The sequence below is a fragment of the Poromitra crassiceps genome (genome assembly GCF_964638095.1).
Source record: "Poromitra crassiceps genome assembly, chromosome: 12".
Taxonomy (NCBI): domain Eukaryota; kingdom Metazoa; phylum Chordata; class Actinopteri; order Beryciformes; family Melamphaidae; genus Poromitra; species Poromitra crassiceps.
Genome location: NC_139632.1, coordinates 819,991 through 843,552, shown reverse-complemented (window position 1 = coordinate 843,552; position 23,562 = coordinate 819,991). Strand labels below are relative to the sequence as shown.

Here is a 23,562-nt window from a genome sequence, read left to right as displayed (position 1 = left end):
CATTCAGTGTGTCCTGGTTGCTGTGCCTTCTTACCCTGACATTCGGTGTGTCCTGGTTGCTGTGCCTTTTACCCTGACATTCGGTGTGTCCTGGTTGCAGTAACCGGACAGGGGACTTGGCGAACTGTTCTGCAGCATGGAGAAGGAAGACCTGAAGGTCCTCAACAAAGGGGAAGAGGATGAGATGGTACGTCTTTATTGTGTGTATTCGTATGTTACAGTTTTAGCTTCCGCAGTTACAGTAGTACATTTAGAAACATTTAATTTCATAATATGATTTCATAAAAGGATAACTCTAACGGTTCGTCCCTTTCCTTCCTACTGTCCAGGAGCTGCAGGGCTACCGTCTGTGCCGGTGGCGGCTGGCCCTGGTGGGCCTCGGGGTGCTGTGTACAGGGGGCTTCCTCCTGCTGCTGCTCTACTGGATGCCAGAGTGGTGCGTCAAGTCCACCTGCACCCGCTGCATGGTCCGCGAGGCCCAGGTGGTGCTGCTGCGCTCCACGGTGGGTAGCACCCTGAGCTTGGATGTGTGTGTCTGTCTGTGTGTGTGTGTGTGTGTGTGTGTGTCTGTGTCTGTGTCTGTGTGTCTGTCTCTCTGTCAGTGTCTGTGTGTGTCTGTCTGTGTAATAACAATGGGGGGGGGGGGGTGAAATCGAAAATTCGCCCCGTTGGTAGTTTTGGTTCTTGCTCAAACCAAATTTTTTATGGTCACTCATGATTCAGTAGATCACGGGTCGGCTTTTGTACCAGCCTTAAAACTCGTTATATAAGGATTTTTCTAAAATGAATGGGGAACTTACTTCTGGGGCGAGAAGATACGTCACGAAAAGTCACGTGCCTGTTGAGCTCTATATCAGGTACAGAGAAATAGGCTAAATTTTAGCATTAAAATTTCTAAGAAAAAATCGAAAATTAAAATAATAAAGCACTGAAAATCGAATTGGATTATAGAAGAAGATTGACAGCCCTATTAAATGTGCTGATATATTTTTATTTTATTTATTTATTTAGCCTTTATTTATACAGGGAAGCACTTGAGAGCGAGCTCTCATTTCCAAGAGCGCCCTGTTACAAAAGAACATATACAGAAGTTACAGACAGACAAGATTACAATATTCACACTCAAAAACACGAGCATTCCTCCTGCAGAGTGCTCTGTGAGAGCGCTTTGAAGGCTTCAAAGGAGACAAAGTGGTCCAATTTCAATGTGTTCTGAAGACTGTTCCATTTGTCTGGGGCATAATAAGAAAAGGCAGTCTTGCCTTGCTCCGACCTCACACGCGGAGTAAACAGTCTGATGTGAGAACGTGAGCGTGTTTGATGACTTATGTTGATATGGGTGAGGAGTGAGGACAGGTACAAGGGGAGCTTTCCGGTTAGAGCTTTATAAATGAACAATAAGCAGTGTTGCTCTCTTCGAATCGTCAGGGAGGGCCAGCCCACCTTATTATATAAAGTGCAGTGATGAGTACGAAAGCCGTCACCTGTGATGAAACGCAGCGCACTGTGATATACTGCGTCTAGCGGCTTCAAAATGGAGGGGGAGGCGTGCATATATAAGATGTCTCCATAATCGAAAACCGACATTATTAGTGACTGTACTAAAGATTTCCTAGTAGAAAGTGAGAAACAGGATTTGTTCCTATACAGAAAACCAATTTTTATTCTTAGCTTTTTTGTAAGGTATTCTATGTGAGTGTGAAAGGAGAGTTTTGAGTCCAGCCAGATGCCGAGGTATTTATAGGAATTAACGTGATCTATCTGTTCGCCCTGAAGTGTACGGATGTAAATGTTGTTGCTGGGAATGGGGGATCTTGTGAATGACATCCATTTTGTTTTCTTTGAATTTAGGACTAGTTTGAGGTCAAGCAGAGACCGTTGGAAGGTGTCAAAAGCAGTCTGTAGACTTGCAGCGGCCTGTGCAGGAGTGGGCCCGAAGCAATATAGAATTGTATCGTCGGCGTAATAATGGACAAAACTATGACCGGAGGGGGAGTAAATACTATTTATGTATAGGGTAAAAAGGATTGGGCCAGAGATAGATCCTTGCGGGACACCATTGTCAATTAAGAGAGGACTGGATTTGTTGTTACCGACAACAACAGCCTGCTTTCTCCCAGAGAGGTAGCTGGAGAACCACCTGATGGAGAGATCGTCCAGGCCGATGGAGGACAGTTTATTTAATAAAATTCCATGGTTCACTGTGTCAAAGGCTTTGGAGAGGTCAATGAATAGGGCATATACTGTGTGTATACAGTATATATATATATATATATATATATATATATATATATATATATATATATATATATATATATATATATATATATATAATTCTCTGGGTCACATGGATTTATTTCTAAGAGTGGGGTAGGAATTTGCTACCACTCAAATTGTGACTGTCATCAGTAAGTTTGTCCCCTCAACCAGCCACTTTAATAGGTCCTGTTCTATTCTCATTTAGTTGACTGGTACTATAGTGAACATGGCTGGTACATTTAGATTTGTGTAAGAGACAAATAGGTAGTTTGTTGCTTTGTGCAGGAGGTTCCTGGACACTCATTGAGGCATGGAGATGTGGAGATGATTTAACTCTCACGTGCTTTTAAAAACATGAGCAAATACAAGTGATCTATTGTAGCAGCTAAATACTAAATCCATTGAAACTGGCTGCTTGCCTCAGACACAAACATGCATGCACAAAGAATGAGCTGTTTGTTCAGTAAAACTCACTGTGTCCGTAACATCACTGTGTGTCTGTAACATCACTGTATGTCCATAACATCACTGTATGTCCATAACATCACTGTGTGTCCGTAACATCACTGTATGTCCGTAACATCACTGTGTGTCCATAACATCACTGTGTGTCCGTAACATCACTGTATGTCCGTAACATCACTGTGTGTCCGTAACATCACTGTGTGTCCATAACGTCACTGTATGTCCATAACATCACTGTGTGTCCGTAACATCACTGTATGTCCGTAACATCACTGTGTGTCCATAACATCACTGTGTGTCCGTAACATCACTGTATGTCCGTAACATCACTGTGTGTCCGTAACATCACTGTGTGTCCATAACATCACTGTGTGTCCATAACATCACTGTGTGTCTGTAACATCACTGTGTGTCCATAACATCACTGTGTGTCCATAACATCACTGTGTGTCCGTAACATCACTGTGTGTCCATAACATCACTGTGTGTCCATAACATCACTGTATGTCCGTAACATCACTGTGTGTCCGTAACATCACTGTGTGTCCGTAACATCACTGTATGTCCGTAACATCACTGTATGTCCATAACATCACTGTGTGTCCGTAACATCACTGTGTGTCCGTAACATCACTGTGTGTCCGTAACATCACTGTATGTCCGTAACATCACTGTGTGTCCGTAACATCACTGTGTGTCCGTAACATCACTGTATGTCCATAACATCACTGTATGTCCATAACATCACTGTGTGTCCATAACATCACTGTATGTCCGTAACATCACTGTGTGTCCGTAACATCACTGTGTGTCCGTAACATCACTGTATGTCCGTAACATCACTGTGTGTCCGTAACATCACTGTGTGTCCGTAACATCACTGTATGTCCGTAACATCACTGTATGTCCATAACATCACTGTGTGTCCGTAACATCACTGTGTGTCCGTAACATCACTGTGTGTCCGTAACATCACTGTGTGTCCGTAACATCACTGTATGTCCATAACATCACTGTGTGTCCGTAACATCACTGTGTGTCCGTAACATCACTGTGTGTCCGTAACATCACTGTATGTCCATAACATCACTGTGTGTCCGTAACATCACTGTGTGTCCGTAACATCACTGTATGTCCGTAACATCACTGTGTGTCCATAACATCACTGTATGTCCGTAACATCACTGTGTGTCCGTAACATCACTGTGTGTCCGTAACATCACTGTATGTCCGTAACATCACTGTATGTCCGTAACATCACTGTGTGTCCGTAACATCACTGTGTGTCCATAACATCACTGTATGTCCATAACATCACTGTGTGTCCATAACATCACTGTGTGTCCATAACATCACTGTGTCCATAACATCACTGTATGTCCATAACATCACTGTGTGTCCGTAACATCACTGTGTGTCCATAACATCACTGTATGTCCATAACATCACTGTATGTCCGTAACATCACTGTATGTCCGTAACATCACTGTATGTCCATAACATCACTGTATGTCCGTAACATCACTGTATGTCCATAACATCACTGTGTGTCCGTAACATCACTGTATGTCCGTAACATCACTGTGTGTCCGTAACATCACTGTATGTCCATAACATCACTGTATGTCCATAACATCACTGTGTGTCCATAACATCACTGTGTGTCCATAACATCACTGTGTGTCCATAACATCACTGTGTGTCCGTAACATCACTGTGTGTCCATAACATCACTGTATGTCCATAACATCACTGTGTGTCCGTAACATCACTGTATGTCCGTAACATCACTGTATGTCCATAACATCACTGTGTGTCCGTAACATCACTGTATGTCCGTAACATCACTGTATGTCCATAACATCACTGTGTGTCCGTAACATCACTGTATGTCCGTAACATCACTGTGTGTCCGTAACATCACTGTGTGTCCATAACATCACTGTGTGTCCATAACATCACTGTGTGTCCATAACATCACTGTGTGTCCGTAACATCACTGTGTGTCCATAACATCACTGTGTGTCCATAACATCACTGTATGTCCGTAACATCACTGTGTGTCCGTAACATCACTGTGTGTCCGTAACATCACTGTATGTCCGTAACATCACTGTATGTCCATAACATCACTGTGTGTCCGTAACATCACTGTGTGTCCGTAACATCACTGTATGTCCGTAACATCACTGTGTGTCCGTAACATCACTGTGTGTCCATAACATCACTGTATGTCCATAACATCACTGTATGTCCATAACATCACTGTATGTCCGTAACATCACTGTATGTCCGTAACATCACTGTGTGTCCATAACATCACTGTGTGTCCGTAACATCACTGTATGTCCACTGTGTGTCCATAACATCACTGTGTGTTCAGTAATACTCACTGTGTGTTCAGTAATACTCACTGTATGTCCGTAACATCACTGTGTGTTTAGTAATACTCACTGTATGTCCGTAACATCGTATGTCCGTAACATGTGTGGGTTTGTGACTGTGTCCATATCAGTCTTTACAAGGATCAAACATCCAAAGAGCTGCTCCTCACTTTAATAAGGCTAGTTTAGGATGAAGATTTGATTTAACATTTTGGGATCAGGTCAAGGTAAGTAAGGGTCCAAAATGAACACCACCAAGGCGTGATCCTCACACGCACTGTGTCCTGCTGGTGAAACTCCTCACTGTCAGGTGAAGAGAAGTGGTTGAAGACTGCACATGTATAGGAGGAAGCATGTGCTACGGCTCTCCCCAGATTGGCAGAGGGGGGTGGAGTAATGACAAGACAGCAGAGGGAATTGGCCAAGTACAATTGGGGAGAAAATGGGAGAATAACCAAAAATAAAAATTGTAATTTGAGTGTGTGAACTAGATCTGTTGTAACGGTATGCTGTGTGTGTGTGTGTGTGTGGGTGTGTGTTGACCAGGACGAGTTCCGGCGCTGGTTCTTGGCCAAGGTGCGTGTGATGCTGGCCCCGGGGAGAAACCCCTTCCACAGCCTGGAGACCCAGACCACCTCCCCCTCCTCCCCCACCTCCACCTCCCCCCCTCTGGCCAACGGACACACCCCCCACCCCTCCCCTGCTCAGGAGTTCATCAGGAGATACGCTGACTACCAGCCCACACAGGTCGTCTAGACGCTCTTCACACATCATACTGTACTGTACTGTACTGCACATGCAGCAACACACACACACACACACACACACACACACACACACACACACACACACACACACACACACACACAGCACATTTCAATGTCATACATTGATACAAGCACACACAAATTGCATCCAACACACACACACGCACGCACACACACACACACACACACACACACACACACACACACGGCAGCACAGCTACATGAGAACACACTAATTGCAGCTACACACACACGCACACTACAGTGCAAACACTAAATTGTAATTTCATCCACTGATACAAACATGCAAATTGCATTTGGAAATGACAGGAAATGATAAGTGTGTGTGTGTGTGTGTGTGTGTGTGTGTGTGTGGTAGGCAGGTAGAGTAGGTAGGTACTTTTATTAATCCCAGAGGGTAAATTCCTTTGTGTATTGAAATTACTGTCATTTCCATGTATCCATATGAACACACACCCACAAAAAAAAAACGTGTTAAGTTTGTCCCTGGGATAGCTTTGATAACAGCTTTGCTTGTCTCCTCCCAGATTCGCTATTTTACACTCCACAGCACAAAGTACTACTGGAACGAGGAGCTTCAGAACTTTGAAGTTTTGACGTAAGCACTTTGTGATTATCTACAGATATTTTACTGCTCACTTTTACCACCTCTTTATAAGCACTTTCACTGGAGAAAATGTCTTCCTAGAGCAGGGGTGGGCAACTGACGGCCCGCGGGCCGCATGTGGCCCCCCGACCTTACTCAGTGTGGCCCCTGGGTCAAAAAAACAAATATCTATAAATTACAAGGCGGACGTTTTTGGTTAGGTTATGATAGAGCAGAGGTTCTCAAATGTTTTTCAGCCAAGGACCCCTTACAAGATAGAAAATATGCCGGGGACCCCCTCATTCTGATTTGTGATTTTGGGCTAAGCTTAAAGGCCGGCTTTACCGTGGGGAATATGAATATATATTAAATCTCACGCCCCTAAGGTTTTCGAATCCGTTGAAATTTTTGAAATTGGTTGTTTCCCGCCAGAGATATCACCAGAAATCCACTCTGTGTGGAGGGGGGGGGGGGGTGGTGGAGGGGGGTGGTGGAGGGGAGGGGCGGGTGCGGGGACCCGGAATACTACATTTCCCACAATGCGCTGGGCTCGCGTGGCCTTCGTTTACATGCCCACCCCTCAGGCATTTGGCTGATATCAAACTCCAGTAGGTGGCGGTAATGCACATATATGTTTGCCAACCGCCATAAAACTCAAAGAAGAAGAAGAAGGCTTCGACAATAAAACAAGAGAAGAAGAAAAAAACGAAAATAAATCGAAAATAAAATTGCACCAAATTGCACCAAATTTAAACCGATGTATATATGTCGGGAGATGTCTTCATAAAAGAAAATTCATGCATTTTAAGGCATTTTCGTAGGAGTTACGCGCATCTGATGTTGTAACTATTTTCTGTAAAAATGTGTAAAAATGGGTACATTGCTCAGCGTTGATTTCCTTACTTCAACTCACCTACTACTAGATGTAAAATTTGACGAGCTTTCCAATGCCGCCAGTCCCGTGTCTTTTGGTGCTTCCGTTCCAGAGATATGGTCTCTTGGCAAGGAGCTATGGAAAGCTAACCTAGCTACAGTATGCTATGCGGTTGAACAAGATGGCTGCCTTTTGCTTTTCGTCGAGAGCTCTGAAGGGGCGTGGAGGACCTCTAGAGGCGGTGACCATGGCTCACAATACTTGTAGTTCATAGGCGCTCAAGTTCCGCAAGCGGGGAGGGAAGCCGGGTGACGCGTAACGCGTCATCCGGCCCGAAAAATATGTGAGAGATGCCTGATAGGTCAGGCAGTGAGGCTCCAATTTCAAAAATTTCAACGGATTCTAAAACCTTAGGGGCGTGAGATTTAATATATATTCATATTCCCCACGGTAAAGCCGTCCTTTAATTGTTTCCACGGTAACGTGCTTGACTTTTAAATTGATAGGTTTCTTAGATTACAATGTAATCCATGAACCATTTTAGATTTAAAGCATACAATATGTTTGTGGAAGCTTTTGCAAAAAGAAGAATTAATAATATTTTATTTTCCTTTTCACGGACCCCCTGGCAAAGTGCCACGGACCCCTGGGGGTCCCTGGACCCCCATTTGAGAACCAAAATCTGTTTTTAGTTTACTGTACAACCCAGAACATGGTGCTAATGGCATTAGCATTGTCAATCCACATACTGTTTAATGTTAGCATTTGAGCTAACACTATTGTAACAAACTATATCCAGGATGCACATTGCACATGTAACATTACTAATCTGATTAATATGACATATTTGGGTGATGTACCCCATCAAATTGCTTTAGCGGGCTGTTTTAAAGCTAGAGCAAAGTTTCTGGTGTCATCTGAATCGAAGAATGACTAAATTTGAATATGAAAAATATAAATGTTGGTAATAATAAACTTTGATTACCAGTCCTTTTCATCAAATTAGTAGCTATAATTGGGAGTGATGGTGTTACAGTAGGCTACAGGTGGAAGTGCATGGTCACAATCTGGCCCTCTGGTAGCGAGGGATTTTTTGTGTGGCCCTCTCTATCATCAAAGTTGCCCATCCCTGTCCTAGAGTGAACTAAAGTGGTGAGGGTTCACTACGGTTCAAATAACAAGAACTACATTTGTGTGGTGCTATTCTTGAACTTAGAAAGTGCTGTAAAATAAAAGGAGCAAAAGAAGCATGTGGGTAATCAGCTGTAGTAAAGGTTAGACTTAAGTGTGATTAAATGTGTCAACCTTGTGTCCCGCCTTGACCTGCTGTATGCTACCCCTACAGAGGCCTGGAAGATCTGAACGTCAGCTGCTCCACCCTCCACTCTGAGCACACTGCAGGCCTGAGCAGGAACCAGCAGGAGTACAGGTAACATCTCCGCCGTTTGAAGGCTGAGAAGGTCACACTAGATGTGAAAAGGGATTGAGAGTATGGGTGGGCAATATGACAAAAATATCATATCAGCATCCCGATCTATGATCTTATCACAATGAATTGTCATGTTGGTTTTAAGACTATTTTGCAAGTTACTGAACAGTACATCTCAGGCTGAGTGATAAGAGTGGGGGGGGGGGGGGAATCATCACTGTATTCTCTGTTCTGTTTTATTTGTTTGTCATTATATGTCACTTTATTGTAAAGCGTCATTGGGTTCCTTGAAAGGTGCTATAGAAATCCAAGTTATTATTATTATTATTATTAAATCAGTCAAAGCCACATCATGTGAGATGTCACAGGCATTTATTAAAACAAGACTGATTAAAATAAAATGCAAAGACAGGGTTTACTTCCCTGACTATTGGTGCTTTCACAGAATATTGACACAATCAGATGTTTGATAAATAGTCATCAGTGATGTGGATACAGTGACTAAGTGGGTAAAGGTAGTAGGGGTGTCACGGTACACAAAAGTCACGGTTCCGTACGTACCTCGGGTTTCGGGGTCACGGTTTGGTATGAATACGGTACAACTACATGTTGTCATCCCACCCAAAGAGCACAGCAGAGGCCTCTTTCACGAGGAGCGTCAGGGGGGATTTCCCCCAGAGGAAGTCAGTGATCTCACTAATTAGCACAAGTTCTACCACCGTAGTTGATGGTTGAACTGAAAACCTGCATACTGTCGGACCTCCATGACACATTGTTACCTATTACTGATCAACTCTGTGTGTGTGTGTGTGTGTGTGACAGTAAATTACCATTCTCTTCACAGAGCTGCTTCAGAGCACTGTGGACATCAGACTGATATAAATGTTGCTCTCGTCTCTTTTATTTCTTGACAGGAGACTGTTCTTCGGAGTGAATGAAATTGCAGTGAAAGTGCCTTCTGTTTTCAAGCTGCTTATCAAAGAGGTGCGGCCCAGACTGGAACAACATAGCTGCTTCTTTTGGAATTGACACTGAGACTTAGAGGAACACACCATTTTCAACCAGCTTTGGATCATTACAAAATCAGTAGTATAATATCAGAAAACTGTCAATAGTTTTGCAGTCATTCATTTAGTTTGGCAGTTATCGAGAGTTGATTTGAGCTAAGTTGTGGACCAGTGATGTCATCCATCCACAAATGACATCACTGGTCCCACAACTTTAACTCGGATCAACTCTCAATAACTAAATGAATTACTGTACTTCAAAACGACTGATTTTTACAATGAGGTCATTTTGTAATGTGTTTTTAAATGTTTTGTGTTAGTCACTACACCTCTGCGTATGGCTCACATCCATCTTTCTCCTCTGGTCTCCTGCAGGTCCTCAACCCTTTCTACATCTTCCAGCTTTTCAGTGTGATCCTGTGGAGTGCCGATGAGTATTACTACTACGCCGTGGCCATCGTCTTCATGTCAGTCATATCCATAGCTACCTCTCTGTACACCATCAAAAAGGTGAGGGGCGTGGCCACATTATTAAACCAGGCATGATTATCCGGCCTCATATCCATATCTAACGGACCCACATTTTGTCCCGGAAATGACAGAATGTCCCCCGTTTTTGGGGGTTCTGTTATTGTATCGTATACAGTTTTGAAGATAGTTAAGCAGTTGTTCCGTTTTCTTGATTTTTTCTTTTTTCATATTTGGGTTCACTTGGCTGTTTAATCACATTCGTTAACATGTGTTACATATTCATGGTATATTTATGCTAAAACACCAATAAATGTCAAATGAAGGCACTGTCAGTAAACGAACGGGCACTGCAATTTAGCATTGACGAGGAGGCACATGGTGGACAAGTTCACGCATGGCAGAACACAATACAAACTTCACTCCGAGGCAAACAACAACACATTAAACAACTTACCTGTTGCTTGGATGCACATGGCTCTGAAAGCCAAAAGCCCAGCAACTGGCTTAACAAATACTACTCGAATTACACTGTAAACATTAAGCATCATTCATCTCTGGGCAGCAGCGCATCTCCTTGCTTTCACTTTGGCTTGTAAATGTGTGACAGGATCGGCACGACAAACCCAGATAAAGGGCCCGCTTGCGCTGGCCAAAAAAGTAGACTAGTCGTGACCGGTCAGGCAAATGAGTCACCACCTGCATCCCTACTACACACTTACTGTGTTGTGGTGTGGTAAGCCCCTCCCCCCTGCAGGATCAAAGCAACACAGAGACATGCTGTGTTAAAAACAGTTACCTGTTTAAAGGGCCGGCGCCTGTCCAGGCCGGGCCAGGCGGGTCTAGGCCAGTGTCAGACATAAACCCCGCCCCGCGCTAAGTCTAATCCTGGCCCATTCAGGCTAGCATAAAGGCTAATCTACACATGGTCTGCTGCCCCTGGGTTCACTAGTTCACAACCACACACACACACACACACACACACACACACACACACACACACACACACACACGAAGAAGCCCTTACACTCACATAGGTGGTGTGTGTGTGTGTGTGTGTGTGTGTGTGTGTGTGTGGGGGGGGCTCAGAGGGGAGTCCCCAGCAAAATCACTAAGAAGAAGTTAGAAGTTAGCCCAAGGAGAGAATGTAGTACATATTGGTCATAGCTTTCACTCTCTCCTGTTATCCCCCCATCTACATTATATTAATGTATACTCTGCGCTGTTTGCGTCAGCTGCATCGAGTCACGTTTTGAGTAGTGTCCTCTAGAGAGAGAGTGGCGTCAGCGGAGGACCAAAATGCGAGACTCATTAGCCAATGAACAGCCAGGAATGGGTCTCGCGCTACTTTTGCATGCTAAAATAAAGCTGATAATGTACAATTTGATTCAAGGGGGAAAAAACCCTTTCAGAGTACAACACAAACTGTCTATTTTGCTGCAACTCGACAGTGCTGCTTAATCCTGGACCTCACTTCACTGGTCCATTGGAGTGAATGGAGATGTCGGAACTCATCTATCTACACGGCTCTGGTTTTGAGGGAGCTGCGTCACCAGGCCTCGGTGCTTTGATGTGCTAGCATGTTTCCCGCCTCACACTGTTGATTTGAAACGACTCATCATGTCTATAATGTTTGCTGTCGTTCTTCTCTCTCCAGCAATATGTCATGCTTCACGACATGGTGGCAACTCACAGTATTGTCGGCGTGTCCATATGCCGAGCCAACAACGGTTTGTCTTTTCTTTATTGACTCTTTGTGTCCCACACTGTTCTCTCTTTGCTCATTGCCTTTTTGTGCAGTCTTTTAGTCTTTTATTTTTGACAATAGCCGGTTTCCTGCTTTTCTGATCAGCGCTTTCCAAACCCAAACTGCTTCTGTGCTCCGGGCCAGACTCAATAGACCCTTAGTTTTCACGGGGGCCATTTTGTGCCAAAAAGGCAGGGTAAACACACACAGGTGCAAAGCAAAACACTAATGAGGGTTTCCAAATTCCAATCATGGAAGTTGGAAACCCTCATTAGTGTTTTGCTCGCACCTGTGTTTACCCTGCCTTTTCGGCACAAAATGGCCCCCGTGAGAAGGGTCTATTACAGAGTCACGCACTTGATTTGGCCGCCTTCCAGATGACTGCTATGACGCGACACTGCAGGGTTTGAGACAGAGAGGGAATTAGTGAGTGCATGTGGATGCTAGTATGTGTGTATGTTTGATGCACTGTTGCGTCACTCTGTGCACGCCTGTGTAATGTGTCTGTATATATACTGTATGCCTCTTTTTTCTAAGTGGGCGTTTCAGTCTGCACAACTGGTGCACAGGCATTGCACTGGTCATATAGAGAGCCAAAGTGGAACGTCACTTCCTGCTTCAGCACTGTACCACAGATTTTCATCCGCCATTTATTTTCCCATAGACATTTCGTAAAATGCGTATAAAAATAGTTTTACTTCGTCAAACTAAACGGTTCAGCTATATTTAGAATCGGGAGAGACCATAGAACATTTCACTCGGACCAAAACTAAAAAAAACTACGGTACATTGAAAAAATATTGTCTTTAAATCTGCTTTTTTTTTTTTTTTACATTTTGGTCCGAGTGAATTGTTATGCGATCTCTCCTGTTTCTAAAAATATCTGAACCGTTTGATTTGAACAAGTAAAACTATTTCTATAAGCATTTTACGAAATGTCTATGGGAAAATAAATGGCGGATGAAAATCTCTGGTACAGTGCTGAAGCAGGAAGTAGGCGGTCACTTTGCCTCTCTATAGTCCGTTTGTCAGTGTTCAGTTCACACATCCATTTCCTGCACTGGCCTGTGAATATGATGCCTCAGCTCTTTGTCTCTCTGCTGCCCAGAGGGCCGTGAATAATGAGAGATGTGCTGAACAAGACTCTGGGGCTCTGACGCACAACATACCCCCACCCCACCCGCTCACCCCACCCGCTCACCCCCTTTCTCCTCCCTTCACTCCCCCCCCACCCCACCCCCTCACCCCCTTTCTCCTCCCTTCACTCCCCCCCACCCCACCCGCTCACCCCCTTTCTCCTCCCTTCACTCCCCCCCCACCCCACCCCCTCACCCCCTTTCTCCTCCCTTCACTCCCCCCCACCCCACCCGCTCACCCCCTTTCTCCTCCCTTCACTCCCCCCCCACCCCACCCCCTCACCCCCTTTCTCCTCCCTTCACTCCCCCCCACCCCACCCGCTCACCCCCTTTCTCCTCCCTTCACTCCCCCCCCACCCCACCCGCTCACCCCCTTTCTCCTCCCTTCACTCCCCCCCACCCCACCCGCTCACCCCCTTTCTCCTCCCTTCACTGCCCCCCCACCCGCTCACCCCCTTTCTCTTCCCTTCACTCCCCCCACCCCACCCGCTCACCCCCTTTCTCCTCCCTTCACTCCCTCCCCACCCCACCCGCTCACCCCCTTTCTCCTCCCTTCACTGCCCCCCCACCCGCTCACCCCCTTTCTCCTCCCTTCACTCCCCCCCCACCCCACCCCCTCACCCCCTTTCTCCTCCCCTCCCTTCACTCCCCCCCATCACCCGCTCACCCCCTTTCTCCTCCCTTCACTCCCCCCACCCTGGCCACCTCTCCCCACCTCTCTCCGCCTGTCATGTGTTTTATGCACTCCTTTTCTGTGTCCTCACCTCCATTTGACCCCCTCTCTCCCTCCCTCTCTCCCTCTCTCCCTCCCTCCCCTGGCAGAGCTGGATGCCATCCTATCGACTGACTTGGTGCCTGGTGACGTCATGGTCATCCCCAGCAATGGGACCATCATGCCGTGCGACGCCGTGCTGGTCAGCGGCACCTGTATCGTCAACGAGAGCATGCTCACAGGTCAGAGAGCATCACACTCTGCTTCCTGTCTGCTGCATGTATACTTATTCCCCAAAATGTCTATGGGAAAATAAATGGCGGATGAAAATCTCTGGTACAGTGCTGAAGCAGGAAGTGACGTTCCACTTTGCCTCTCTATTCCCCAGTAGGGGTGCAAAATTAGGTTAGGTTAAGTTTATTTGATATGGACATCACAGAGCATTGGAGATGTAACATACATGTAGGCACAACAACCAGATACAGTGTTAAGTGTTTATAGTGGAATGCTAATTTTCAACACCTGTCCACAGGCGACTCCTACACCAAAACACAACCCAGAAAGACATACCCAAAAAGAAACATAATCAAATATCAAAAACCACAAGAGTAAAGCTATACATACAAATGTATTGACTAGAAAGTCACTACAGAAAGTCACTAAAATACACCCCAGAGGACATACCCAATATATATATACTGTATATATATATATATATATATATATATATATATATACCGTAAATTCCGGACTATAAGCCGCACCTTTTTTCCCGTTTTTTGGCCTTTTTTGGCCCCTGCGGCTTATATAACGGTGCGGCTTATCTATGGATTTTTTCAAAAAAAAAAAAAAAAATCTCTCTTTTTTAGCACTCTTTCTAACTATAAAGCCACTTCTGTTTTAATTTCCTCTCTTGCCCTCTTTTCACCACACTGTATGACACTGTATGACACTGTATGACACTGTGTGCACTGTAAATAACAACACAGGTGGTGTTGTGTTATGTTGTTTTGTTGAAATGTTAATAAATGGGAGCATTACATATGGTAATTAAACATTAAAACACAAAAAAAAAAAAAAAAAAAATACCATTAAAACACCCGCGGCTTATAGTCCGGTGCGGCTTATATAAGAAAAAAATAGTCAACTTTGAAGGTGCGGCTTATACACCGGTGCGCCTTATAGTCCGGAATTTACGGTATATATATATATATTCAAATTTGGAAACTTTCCATGGACATTAACGAGAATATATGGAAATGAATAGAGGGTATGCATGTGATGTCAAAGAGGCAGAAGCAAGGCAGAAGTCACTGTGGGGTCACGCCCACTGAGTCACAGCAAGACTGAGCTTGAATGCAGTAATCAGCCTAGATAACTGACACCTGCTGCTCAGGGAGGAACTTGACACTCATTTTGACACTCGTTCCCGATTGAGGGGGCGTGTTCAAGTGGGTGTGCATACCCTCTATAGGAATTAATGGGAATAAATTGGAAGTTTTGGGGTAGCTGTATTAGCTGTATAGACATAAAAATAGACATTTTGTTTTGTCATCATAAGCAGACATGCATGGAAACAACATACGGTACACATTTAAAAATGACGTTTTTGACTTAATCGATTTGTGGGTAGAACTTAAATGGATTCTTTCATTGAACACCAAAAAAGTGGTCCATTCTCACATTGAGGAAGGCTTTCAGTGTTTCCCCTACCTCCCCAAAACGTGTCAACGTGTGTCGTTGCCTGGGAAACGCGCATCCTATAATACAACTGTTCGCATCGCATCCCATAATAGTATGATGATACTTGGGATGCCATTGCGAACATAGATGCGAACAGGTTAGCTCAAAGTTTAGCGTCGCTAGCGAGGGCCCCCACCGTCGGTGTATGTTTCGAAATCCCTCCAGGCCTGCACATTTTTCTAGGGGAAACACTGGCATTGATGGGGTCCAGGAAGAAAGCATTGAGACCTGAAAGGATTCAGATAAAAAAAATAAAAAATGGAAGCATGACTAAATGCTTTCATTTCACAAGCACTTGAGAAGTGCTTGATGTTTAAATTTCCCCCGGCACTTTCTAGGCAAGGCAAAGTTGTTTATTTAAGCTGCTTTTAACAAATTTACTACAAACGCATCACAAATTCCAAGACATTTGCGAGCCAGCTCTTGTGTGTGTGTGTGTGTGTGTGTGTCTGCATGTGCGTGCACCAGTCAGTGGATATGAGCACACCGGGACACACAGAGCAGTCCTCAGGACGAAAGTGGAAACCTACCCTACCAAATGTTGTAAACACCCTGCTTACAACTGATCCCAGGTCTGCGTGCGGCTCACAGGAGGGTGGTTTCTGTTTGGACACTGGTCCCTGAACACAACGAGGCAGAACACTGTCTGCTTCTGTGCTGCTGGCCAGACTCACTTACATTTACCCACTCGTCTGGCTGCCTTCCACCTGCCCGCTGTGATGGCACACTGCAGGGCTGGATGACAGAGAATGTGATACTGTGTGTGTGTGTGTGTGTGTGTGTGTGTGCGTGCGTGTGTGTGTGTGCGCGCGCGCGCGAGGACAGGAAATTAGCTTTTTTATCCGCTGTTTACATTGGTGCCCTGTCCAACCGCTGCTTTCACCATTTTGCCGTTTGAAAATGCTTTGGGGAATAGAAAGAAAAGCTATCTGCACCATCACCTGGTGGAGTAGACAGACCATCTCATCGACCTCAGACAATCTTAAGCAGCATTGGGGATGTTAAGAATGTGTGTAACGTTTGTGTGTATTACTTTGTGTAACGTTTGTGTGTATTACTTTGCGCAAAACATGATGTCGAATTCCTTGCATGTGCAAACTTACTTGGCCGATAAAAGTGTTTGTGAGATTGATTGTAGTGATTTATGAATCACTAGAATCAATTTCACAATCTGTTTGATCGCTGCAGTACAGTTTATGTACTTGGATCAGCGTTACCCAACATAAAGTTGGCATCGTTTTCACTCTGTGGTTCTACTGAGGGGGCAGTTATGTTTGGTCGCATTAAAGGCAAATGCAGGAAGCAAACTGGGCACCCAGAGTCTATCAGTCTGACCACTAATATATGACTCTGGGACAGACGGACGATATTTCAGAGTTTCCGCTGTATGTGTATTTATTGTGTAGTAGTGAATGTCCTCATCAAGACCTCCGCCTCCGTGCGCCACCGTTATTGTTTTACAGTCCAATTGAGGCGAGAATGGAGTTGGAACTGATCGATTGTAGGTCCAGCCGACATTTAGGCTAATAATAATAATAATAATAATAATAATAATAATAATAATAATAATAATAAATAGCTGCATATGAGACGTGGTCGGGCTGTAAACAATGACAGAAGCGGGATGTCCACTCTACAGCAGAAACCCTGGAATGTCGGCCGTCTGTCCCAGAGTCGTATTCGTTGTCAGACTGATGGACTCTGGGTTCCCAGATTGATGCGGAAGTATCAACAACTGCAGTTCCTCGAATGGCCACTTGAGGCTGGTTACAAAAGGGAGTCGATCCCCATTCATCCCCCATGTTAAAATGCCCGACTTTACACCAGGAAAACACGGTTTTGGTCTCCGTAGCTAATTTCACCTTTCATGACAACTGTATATTTATATAAGTGTAAAAAAGAGGATATTTTGGGCGTGATTGACGGGTCACCTGTCCAGTGATCGCACAGCTACGGCCCAGGTGGGCTCGTCAAAAAGGGCCTTTCTGTGGGGAGTTTGCATGTTCTCCCCGTGCTCCCCTGGGGTTTCTTCCAGATAGGAACCCCTCCCTAAAAACATGGGGTGAAAAAAGAAAAAAAGCGACACAGTTGTGACACACATCTCTTTTACAGTCTATGGGTTCTACCAAGTCCAAACAGACCCAGGGCAGGAAGTCTACGGGTTCTACCAAGTCCAAACAGACTCAGGGCAGGAAGGCTACAGGTTCTACCAAATCCAAACAGACTCAGGGCAGGAAGGCTACGGGTTCTACCAAATCCAAACAGACTCAGGGCAGGAAGGCTATGGGTTCTACCGAGTCCAAACAGACTCAGGGCAGGAAATGAACTCCCATGTTCCCTCTCCATGATGGCTGATACAGTACTGGTAGCTTAGAGAAACAAGCCAGCTGCACGATGTGGCTGCTGGTAATTCCCCCCCCCCCTGCACACAGTCAACAACAGGCCCCTAACAGGTCTGTGATCAGATTCACATGCGACCCCTCTCTGCTCCTCACATGGCTCTCCATCCCTCCACCAGGTGAGAGTGTTCCGGTGACCAAGACCAACCTGCCCAACCCGCTGCTGGGGGAGAAGGAGGAGGAGGCGGACAGTGTCTACAACACAGAGGAGCACAAGAGACACACGCTCTTCTGTGGCACCAACGTCATCCAGACCCGCTTCTACACCGGAGAGCTGGTCAAGGCTGTGGTGGTCCGCACAGGTGTGTAGAACATCAAATCCTAGTGTATCATGTATCCTATTATTTAATTGGGCTATATCATATTATATTATGACCAGCCTCTCAGCACCACAATACCATCAGTCTGTACCAACATTACAGAGAGAATCAACAGGCTGAGACAGCACAGCCCCTCAGGTAGAGAGCCAGACATTTCACACCATGAAGAGTGGTGTGGTGGTTTGTGATGTCACCCTATTCACCTTATTCTTTGCATGACGTCATTTTGTAATCGTCTTTCTGGTTTTAGACACGGAAGTAGATTACGCCTACTGTACTCATTTTTAGACTTGCCAAAAAGCTGTTTTCAAGCAAAAAAACCCCCCCACTGTTTTAAAGTTTTAATATTTTTCGGGTGAGAACGTAACATACATGTGACCACTTTATCAGAATAACGCCTATTTGGAAATATTTAACGAGCAGCGAGGACTGGGAGCGCTGGCTGTGCAAATACAATTGCGTGTAACACGGAAGAGAGAAAAGTGGGCGTGGTGAATAGAGTACACTAGGTGGTGACATCACAAACCCTTGAGGGGGGGGGGGGGGGCTCTTTGGCATATTGCGGGCCAAGGTATCCCATATGGAGGTCCTTCTCGCCTTTTCTATAAAACCGGGGATATATCCATAACTTTGAGTTTTGCAGACATGGTTTAAAATAAAAGCACATGACAAATACACATAATGATATCAAACATTAGACAATCAGGCCAATCTTATCAACACACATTTTACTAATATAATTGGCATTGGATTCCGGCATGGCGCACACAAGCAGGCAAGGCCGAGTTGCATCTGCGACCTCGAGGGCAAACCAATGAGGCACGGTAGAAATGCCCACTGCCAGTTTGCTCTGTTTCTAGTTTGAATAATACTAAAGGGAGGCGAAACTCAACTTGCTTTACCTACCTTCAGATTAACACAAGTTTCAACAATTAATCTCATAGACAAACACTGCTGTTACTACCCGCTAAGTCGAGCAGTGCCCCTTTCAGACTTGAATGAGAGAACCTTTAAATAACCCCCCCCCCCCCCCCAGGTTTCAGCACAGCCAAAGGCCAGCTGGTTCGCTCCATCCTTTACCCAAAGCCCACCGACTTCAAGCTGTACCGCGATGCCTACCTCTTCCTGTTGTGTCTGGTGGCTGTGGCCGGAATCGGCTTCGTCTACTCCATCGTCCTCAGCATCATGAACGAGGTAATACAGGAGACCCACAACAGACCAAACATATGTCCTGATTTTGAGCAAGATGGGTTCAGAGTTCATATAGTACAGTACAAAAAAAAGAATGGGGCAGTGCTCGCTGAAACAACACTGTTTTGATTTTCTGTTTTCAGGATATTTTGTAAGATTGATGGAAGAAGTGCAGAAGCTGTAGAGCTATTCACCTTATTCTTTGCCCATACAAGGACACTTCTGCATGACGTCATTTTGTAATCGTCTTTCCGGTTTTAGACACGGACGTAGATTACGCCTACCGTAGTCATTTTTAGACTTGCCAAAAAGCTGTTTTCATGCAAAAAAAAAAAAATGTTTTAAAGTTTTAATATTTTTCGGGTGAGAACGTAACATATACAGTACGTGACCAGTTTATCAGAATAACGCCTATTTGGAAATATTTAACGAGCAGCGAGGACTGGCTGTGCTGACCTGTCGGACTATCTGTCAAACCCTACTGTAGGCTACTGGCAGTGAGAAAACACTGTCGACGTGCTTTTGTAACTAACGTTAAATGCCGACCGGGTACAGCCATCGGCTCCTCGCAGCAGTAACGCTATGAGCATGTAACTGAAGTTGGCCGCAGTGTAGCTTAATTCTGAATGTTGCCAAACTTCATTCATTATTATAGTGACGTTTTGTTTTGAAATTGGCCGCCAACTAGCGCTGAACCAGAAGAACAAATACAATTGCGTGTAACGCGGAAGAGGGAAAAAGTGGGCGTGGTGAATAAAGACGTGATGATAATACAGTACATGCTTTGAATTCCTTACTTTTAGCTATGCATTGTTCTAAGCATGACATCATTTGGCATGCAGCAGATCCATAAGAGACTTGAGACTTGACTTGCACTTGCAAAAAAGGACTTGTGAGCATCTCTGGCGTCTACCCCACTGAAGTGCCCTTGAGCAACTCACTGAATCCTGAATGTTCTGTAATAGGAGGGGGGGAGAAGGTGATTATCAATGCCAAGAATGCTAAGTCAACTATGTCCCCTCTGTCTGCCCCAGGTGCCAGCTAAGACCATCATCATCGAGTCACTGGACATCATCACCATCACTGTGCCACCGGCGCTGCCTGCCGCCATGACGGCCGGCATCGTGTACGCTCAGAGACGCCTCAAACGCATTGGCATCTTCTGTATCAGCCCCCAGAGGATCAACATCTGTGGCCAGCTCAACCTCGTCTGCTTCGACAAGGTGGGCACTGGGGGTTCAAGATTCAAGATTCAGTCCGGGAGCAAGCAATAAGAATATAAATTGAGGGGGGCACGGTTGCGCAGCTGTAAGCGCTGTCGCCTCACAGCTAGAAGGTCCTGGGTTCGATTCCCACCTGGGATGCTGTGAGCACTGAAGGAGTGCGTGCCCGTCCGCATGTCCTCGAGTGCCCATCGCCTGGGTGGGGTTGTCAAAAAGTGTGGAGTTTGCATGTTCTCCCCGTGTCCCCTGGGGGCTTCCTTCATATAGGAATCTCTCACAAAAACAGGCAATATCCTGGTCGCTGATGTGGTGCCTCCTCTGGTCGTTAGGGCCGCCTGTTCCGGAGGGAGGGGAACTCATTGGAATAGCGTGATCCTCCCACGTGCTATGTCCTACCGGTGAAGCTTCCCCTGTCAGGTGAAAAGAAGCGGCTGGCTACTGCCCATGTCTCGGAGGAAGCATGGAGCCAGTTTTGGCTCTCCCCAGATCGGCAGATGGTGGAGCAGCAACCAGGATAAATAAATTAAAATTAGCACTAATGGGGGATAAAGAAATGGGATAAAGAAAATCAGAGGGGGGGAATCAAGAATATAAATTGAAAAGAGAAAAAGAAGAATAAGCAATAATAAGCAGTAATAATATGAATATGAGAAGAGGAAAAACAACAATGAAGAACACTAGCAATGGCAGTGCAAGGTGTGATAAAATGAAAAGTACAAGATGTCATATTTTAACCCTTGCACTGTATGATAATGGCCCTTGCTGTTGTCTATGGGCAGGTTGTATCAACAGTAGAGCTGGGTATTGGTTCAAATTTCAAGAATCGACTCGATTCCGATTCACAAGGTTGCGAATCGATTAATTTCGATTCGATTCGATTCCGATTCGATCAATTTTCAATATTGATTTGGTTAGTGATACCAAAACGTGGTTTTTGAGCTGTACCCTGAATTACATGACTGTCCAGTTATGTAACACAGGGGTTCCCAACCAGCCAAGTAGATACATGGGGAAAAAAGTTGCAGACCTGTTGTCAATTTTAATGGTTTTAGTTACACATATATTTACTCACCAGGTGGTGACAAAGGGTAAATAACAGCCTTTTCATCTGTCAATAAAGACACTTTCACAATTATGCACAGTGATTTGATTTCAGCCTATATAATTTCTAAAAGTAGATATTAATAATGATCAAACATTTCCATTCATGTAGCCTACAGTATTTATGGTTTTGTTTCAACTACAAACATAATTAAACGTCAACTTGAAACTATGTTTCAACTACCACACACAGCATAATATTTTAGCCTGTTTATTTAATTTTTTGTTTTTTGTTTTGTTTTTTTGTTTTGTTTTTAATAAAAAAAAAATAGATCTCTGGACATATGAATCGATAATCGAGGATTAAAATGAAAATCGATTAAAAATCGGAGAATCGATTTTTTGAACCCAGCCCTAATCAACAGCATGTGGGATCAATGAGATCTTCAATCTGTTTGGATGAGTTGAGGGTATTTTGGGTTGGCTAGGTGCCATTGTGGTTTGGGAATTACGTAACTGTTGATACACATGATCTCTCTGTGTCCAGACTGGAACTCTGACAGAGGATGGGTTAGACCTGTGGGGAGTCCAGAGAGTTGAGCATGGCAGGTAAGATGGTTTATACTCTAATGTAGCCAAGTGCTGCATGCTTGCTTAAGCAAGTCTATTTTGGTCTGTATTTGCCAGAATGCACGTGGAATGGTTTGATAATTAATTGGTTAATAGGGGGCTTGTTTTGCAATAATTTAATTAGGTTCTACTTTGTAATGTATTTATTGTAATATTTCTCCCAATTATGATTAATAATTGTGGTCATGATATCTAGCAAAGTTTTTGTTGACGTTTTGTCCTCCTGCCCTCTTCCCAGCTTCCACCTGTCGGAGGAGAACGCCTACAAGGAGAGTCTTGTCAAGTCCCAGTTTGTGGCCTGCATGGCTACCTGCCACTCCCTCACCAAGATCGAGGGTCAGCTGTCTGGAGACCCTCTGGACCTCAAGATGTTTGAGGCTACAGGCTGGGTGGGTGTCTCCATATCCACCTAAAGCATAACCAACATAACATAACCAAGCTGTTTTCTCATTCAATTCAGTAAAATTAACCCCAATTACATAATGCGCATTTATAGTAATCATATGTTGGGTTTCATGCCCATCTTTGGGATCTTGCTGATTGATTGATTGATTGATTGATTGATTGCGTAATAAACAATACAACCCGAGAATGAGACTTGCTTCAACAGACTTGTCTCCAACATCGTACAAAATCATAACAAAACAAGACACAATAAAACATGCTAGTTAACAGTGAGAAAACAATAGAAACTTGACATTAGTGCAAAAGATTTTTTTCATAACCTCCCAATTAAGTAAAATGCCTACTAACCTTTAAAGAGATATCACTCCTAAAACCACTTTGCGTTGTCTACACACGCTCAAGGTTATGGCTATAACCCCGGTTTTATAAAAAAAAAGTGAGAAGGTCCTCACTATTGGATATCTTGAGATGACCGAGAAGACTATTATATCTACACCATTGGTGAAACAATGGGGTGGGTAAAGGGGCGTGCCTGGCATGGGGTGGTGCCCCTATATCTGCCGGGGGGTGGGGATGGGGGGACGCTGCTGCCACTTCAGATTTGATAAGACCTCTTCTCGAGCCACCCTGGTCAAGAAGGGTAGTCTGGTGAGAACCTTTCACAGCTTTTTTTTTTAATAAACCGGGGTTATAGTCATAACCTTGAGTTTCATCCAAAACGTTTTCTAAGTAAGGTTCTCAGTCACTAGGGCACG

At 44.6% G+C, this 23,562-nt stretch overlaps 1 protein-coding gene across 1 annotated transcript in view; it reads left to right on the top strand.

Annotated features, from left to right (window-relative positions):
• Positions 1–23,562, top strand: part of atp13a3 (ATPase 13A3) — a 62,871-nt gene that overhangs the window by 7,614 nt on the left and 31,695 nt on the right. The window contains exons 2-15 of the mRNA XM_083647796.1: positions 101–187; positions 330–503; positions 5,655–5,855; positions 6,424–6,494; positions 8,702–8,785; positions 9,700–9,769; positions 10,168–10,302; positions 11,918–11,990; positions 13,966–14,097; positions 18,117–18,299; positions 19,354–19,511; positions 20,543–20,731; positions 22,320–22,381; positions 22,641–22,791. Coding sequence (XP_083503922.1) covers positions 137–187; positions 330–503; positions 5,655–5,855; positions 6,424–6,494; positions 8,702–8,785; positions 9,700–9,769; positions 10,168–10,302; positions 11,918–11,990; positions 13,966–14,097; positions 18,117–18,299; positions 19,354–19,511; positions 20,543–20,731; positions 22,320–22,381; positions 22,641–22,791 — 1,734 coding nt within the window. The 5' untranslated portion in view covers positions 101–136. The remainder of the gene's footprint in view (positions 1–100; positions 188–329; positions 504–5,654; positions 5,856–6,423; positions 6,495–8,701; positions 8,786–9,699; positions 9,770–10,167; positions 10,303–11,917; positions 11,991–13,965; positions 14,098–18,116; positions 18,300–19,353; positions 19,512–20,542; positions 20,732–22,319; positions 22,382–22,640; positions 22,792–23,562) is intronic.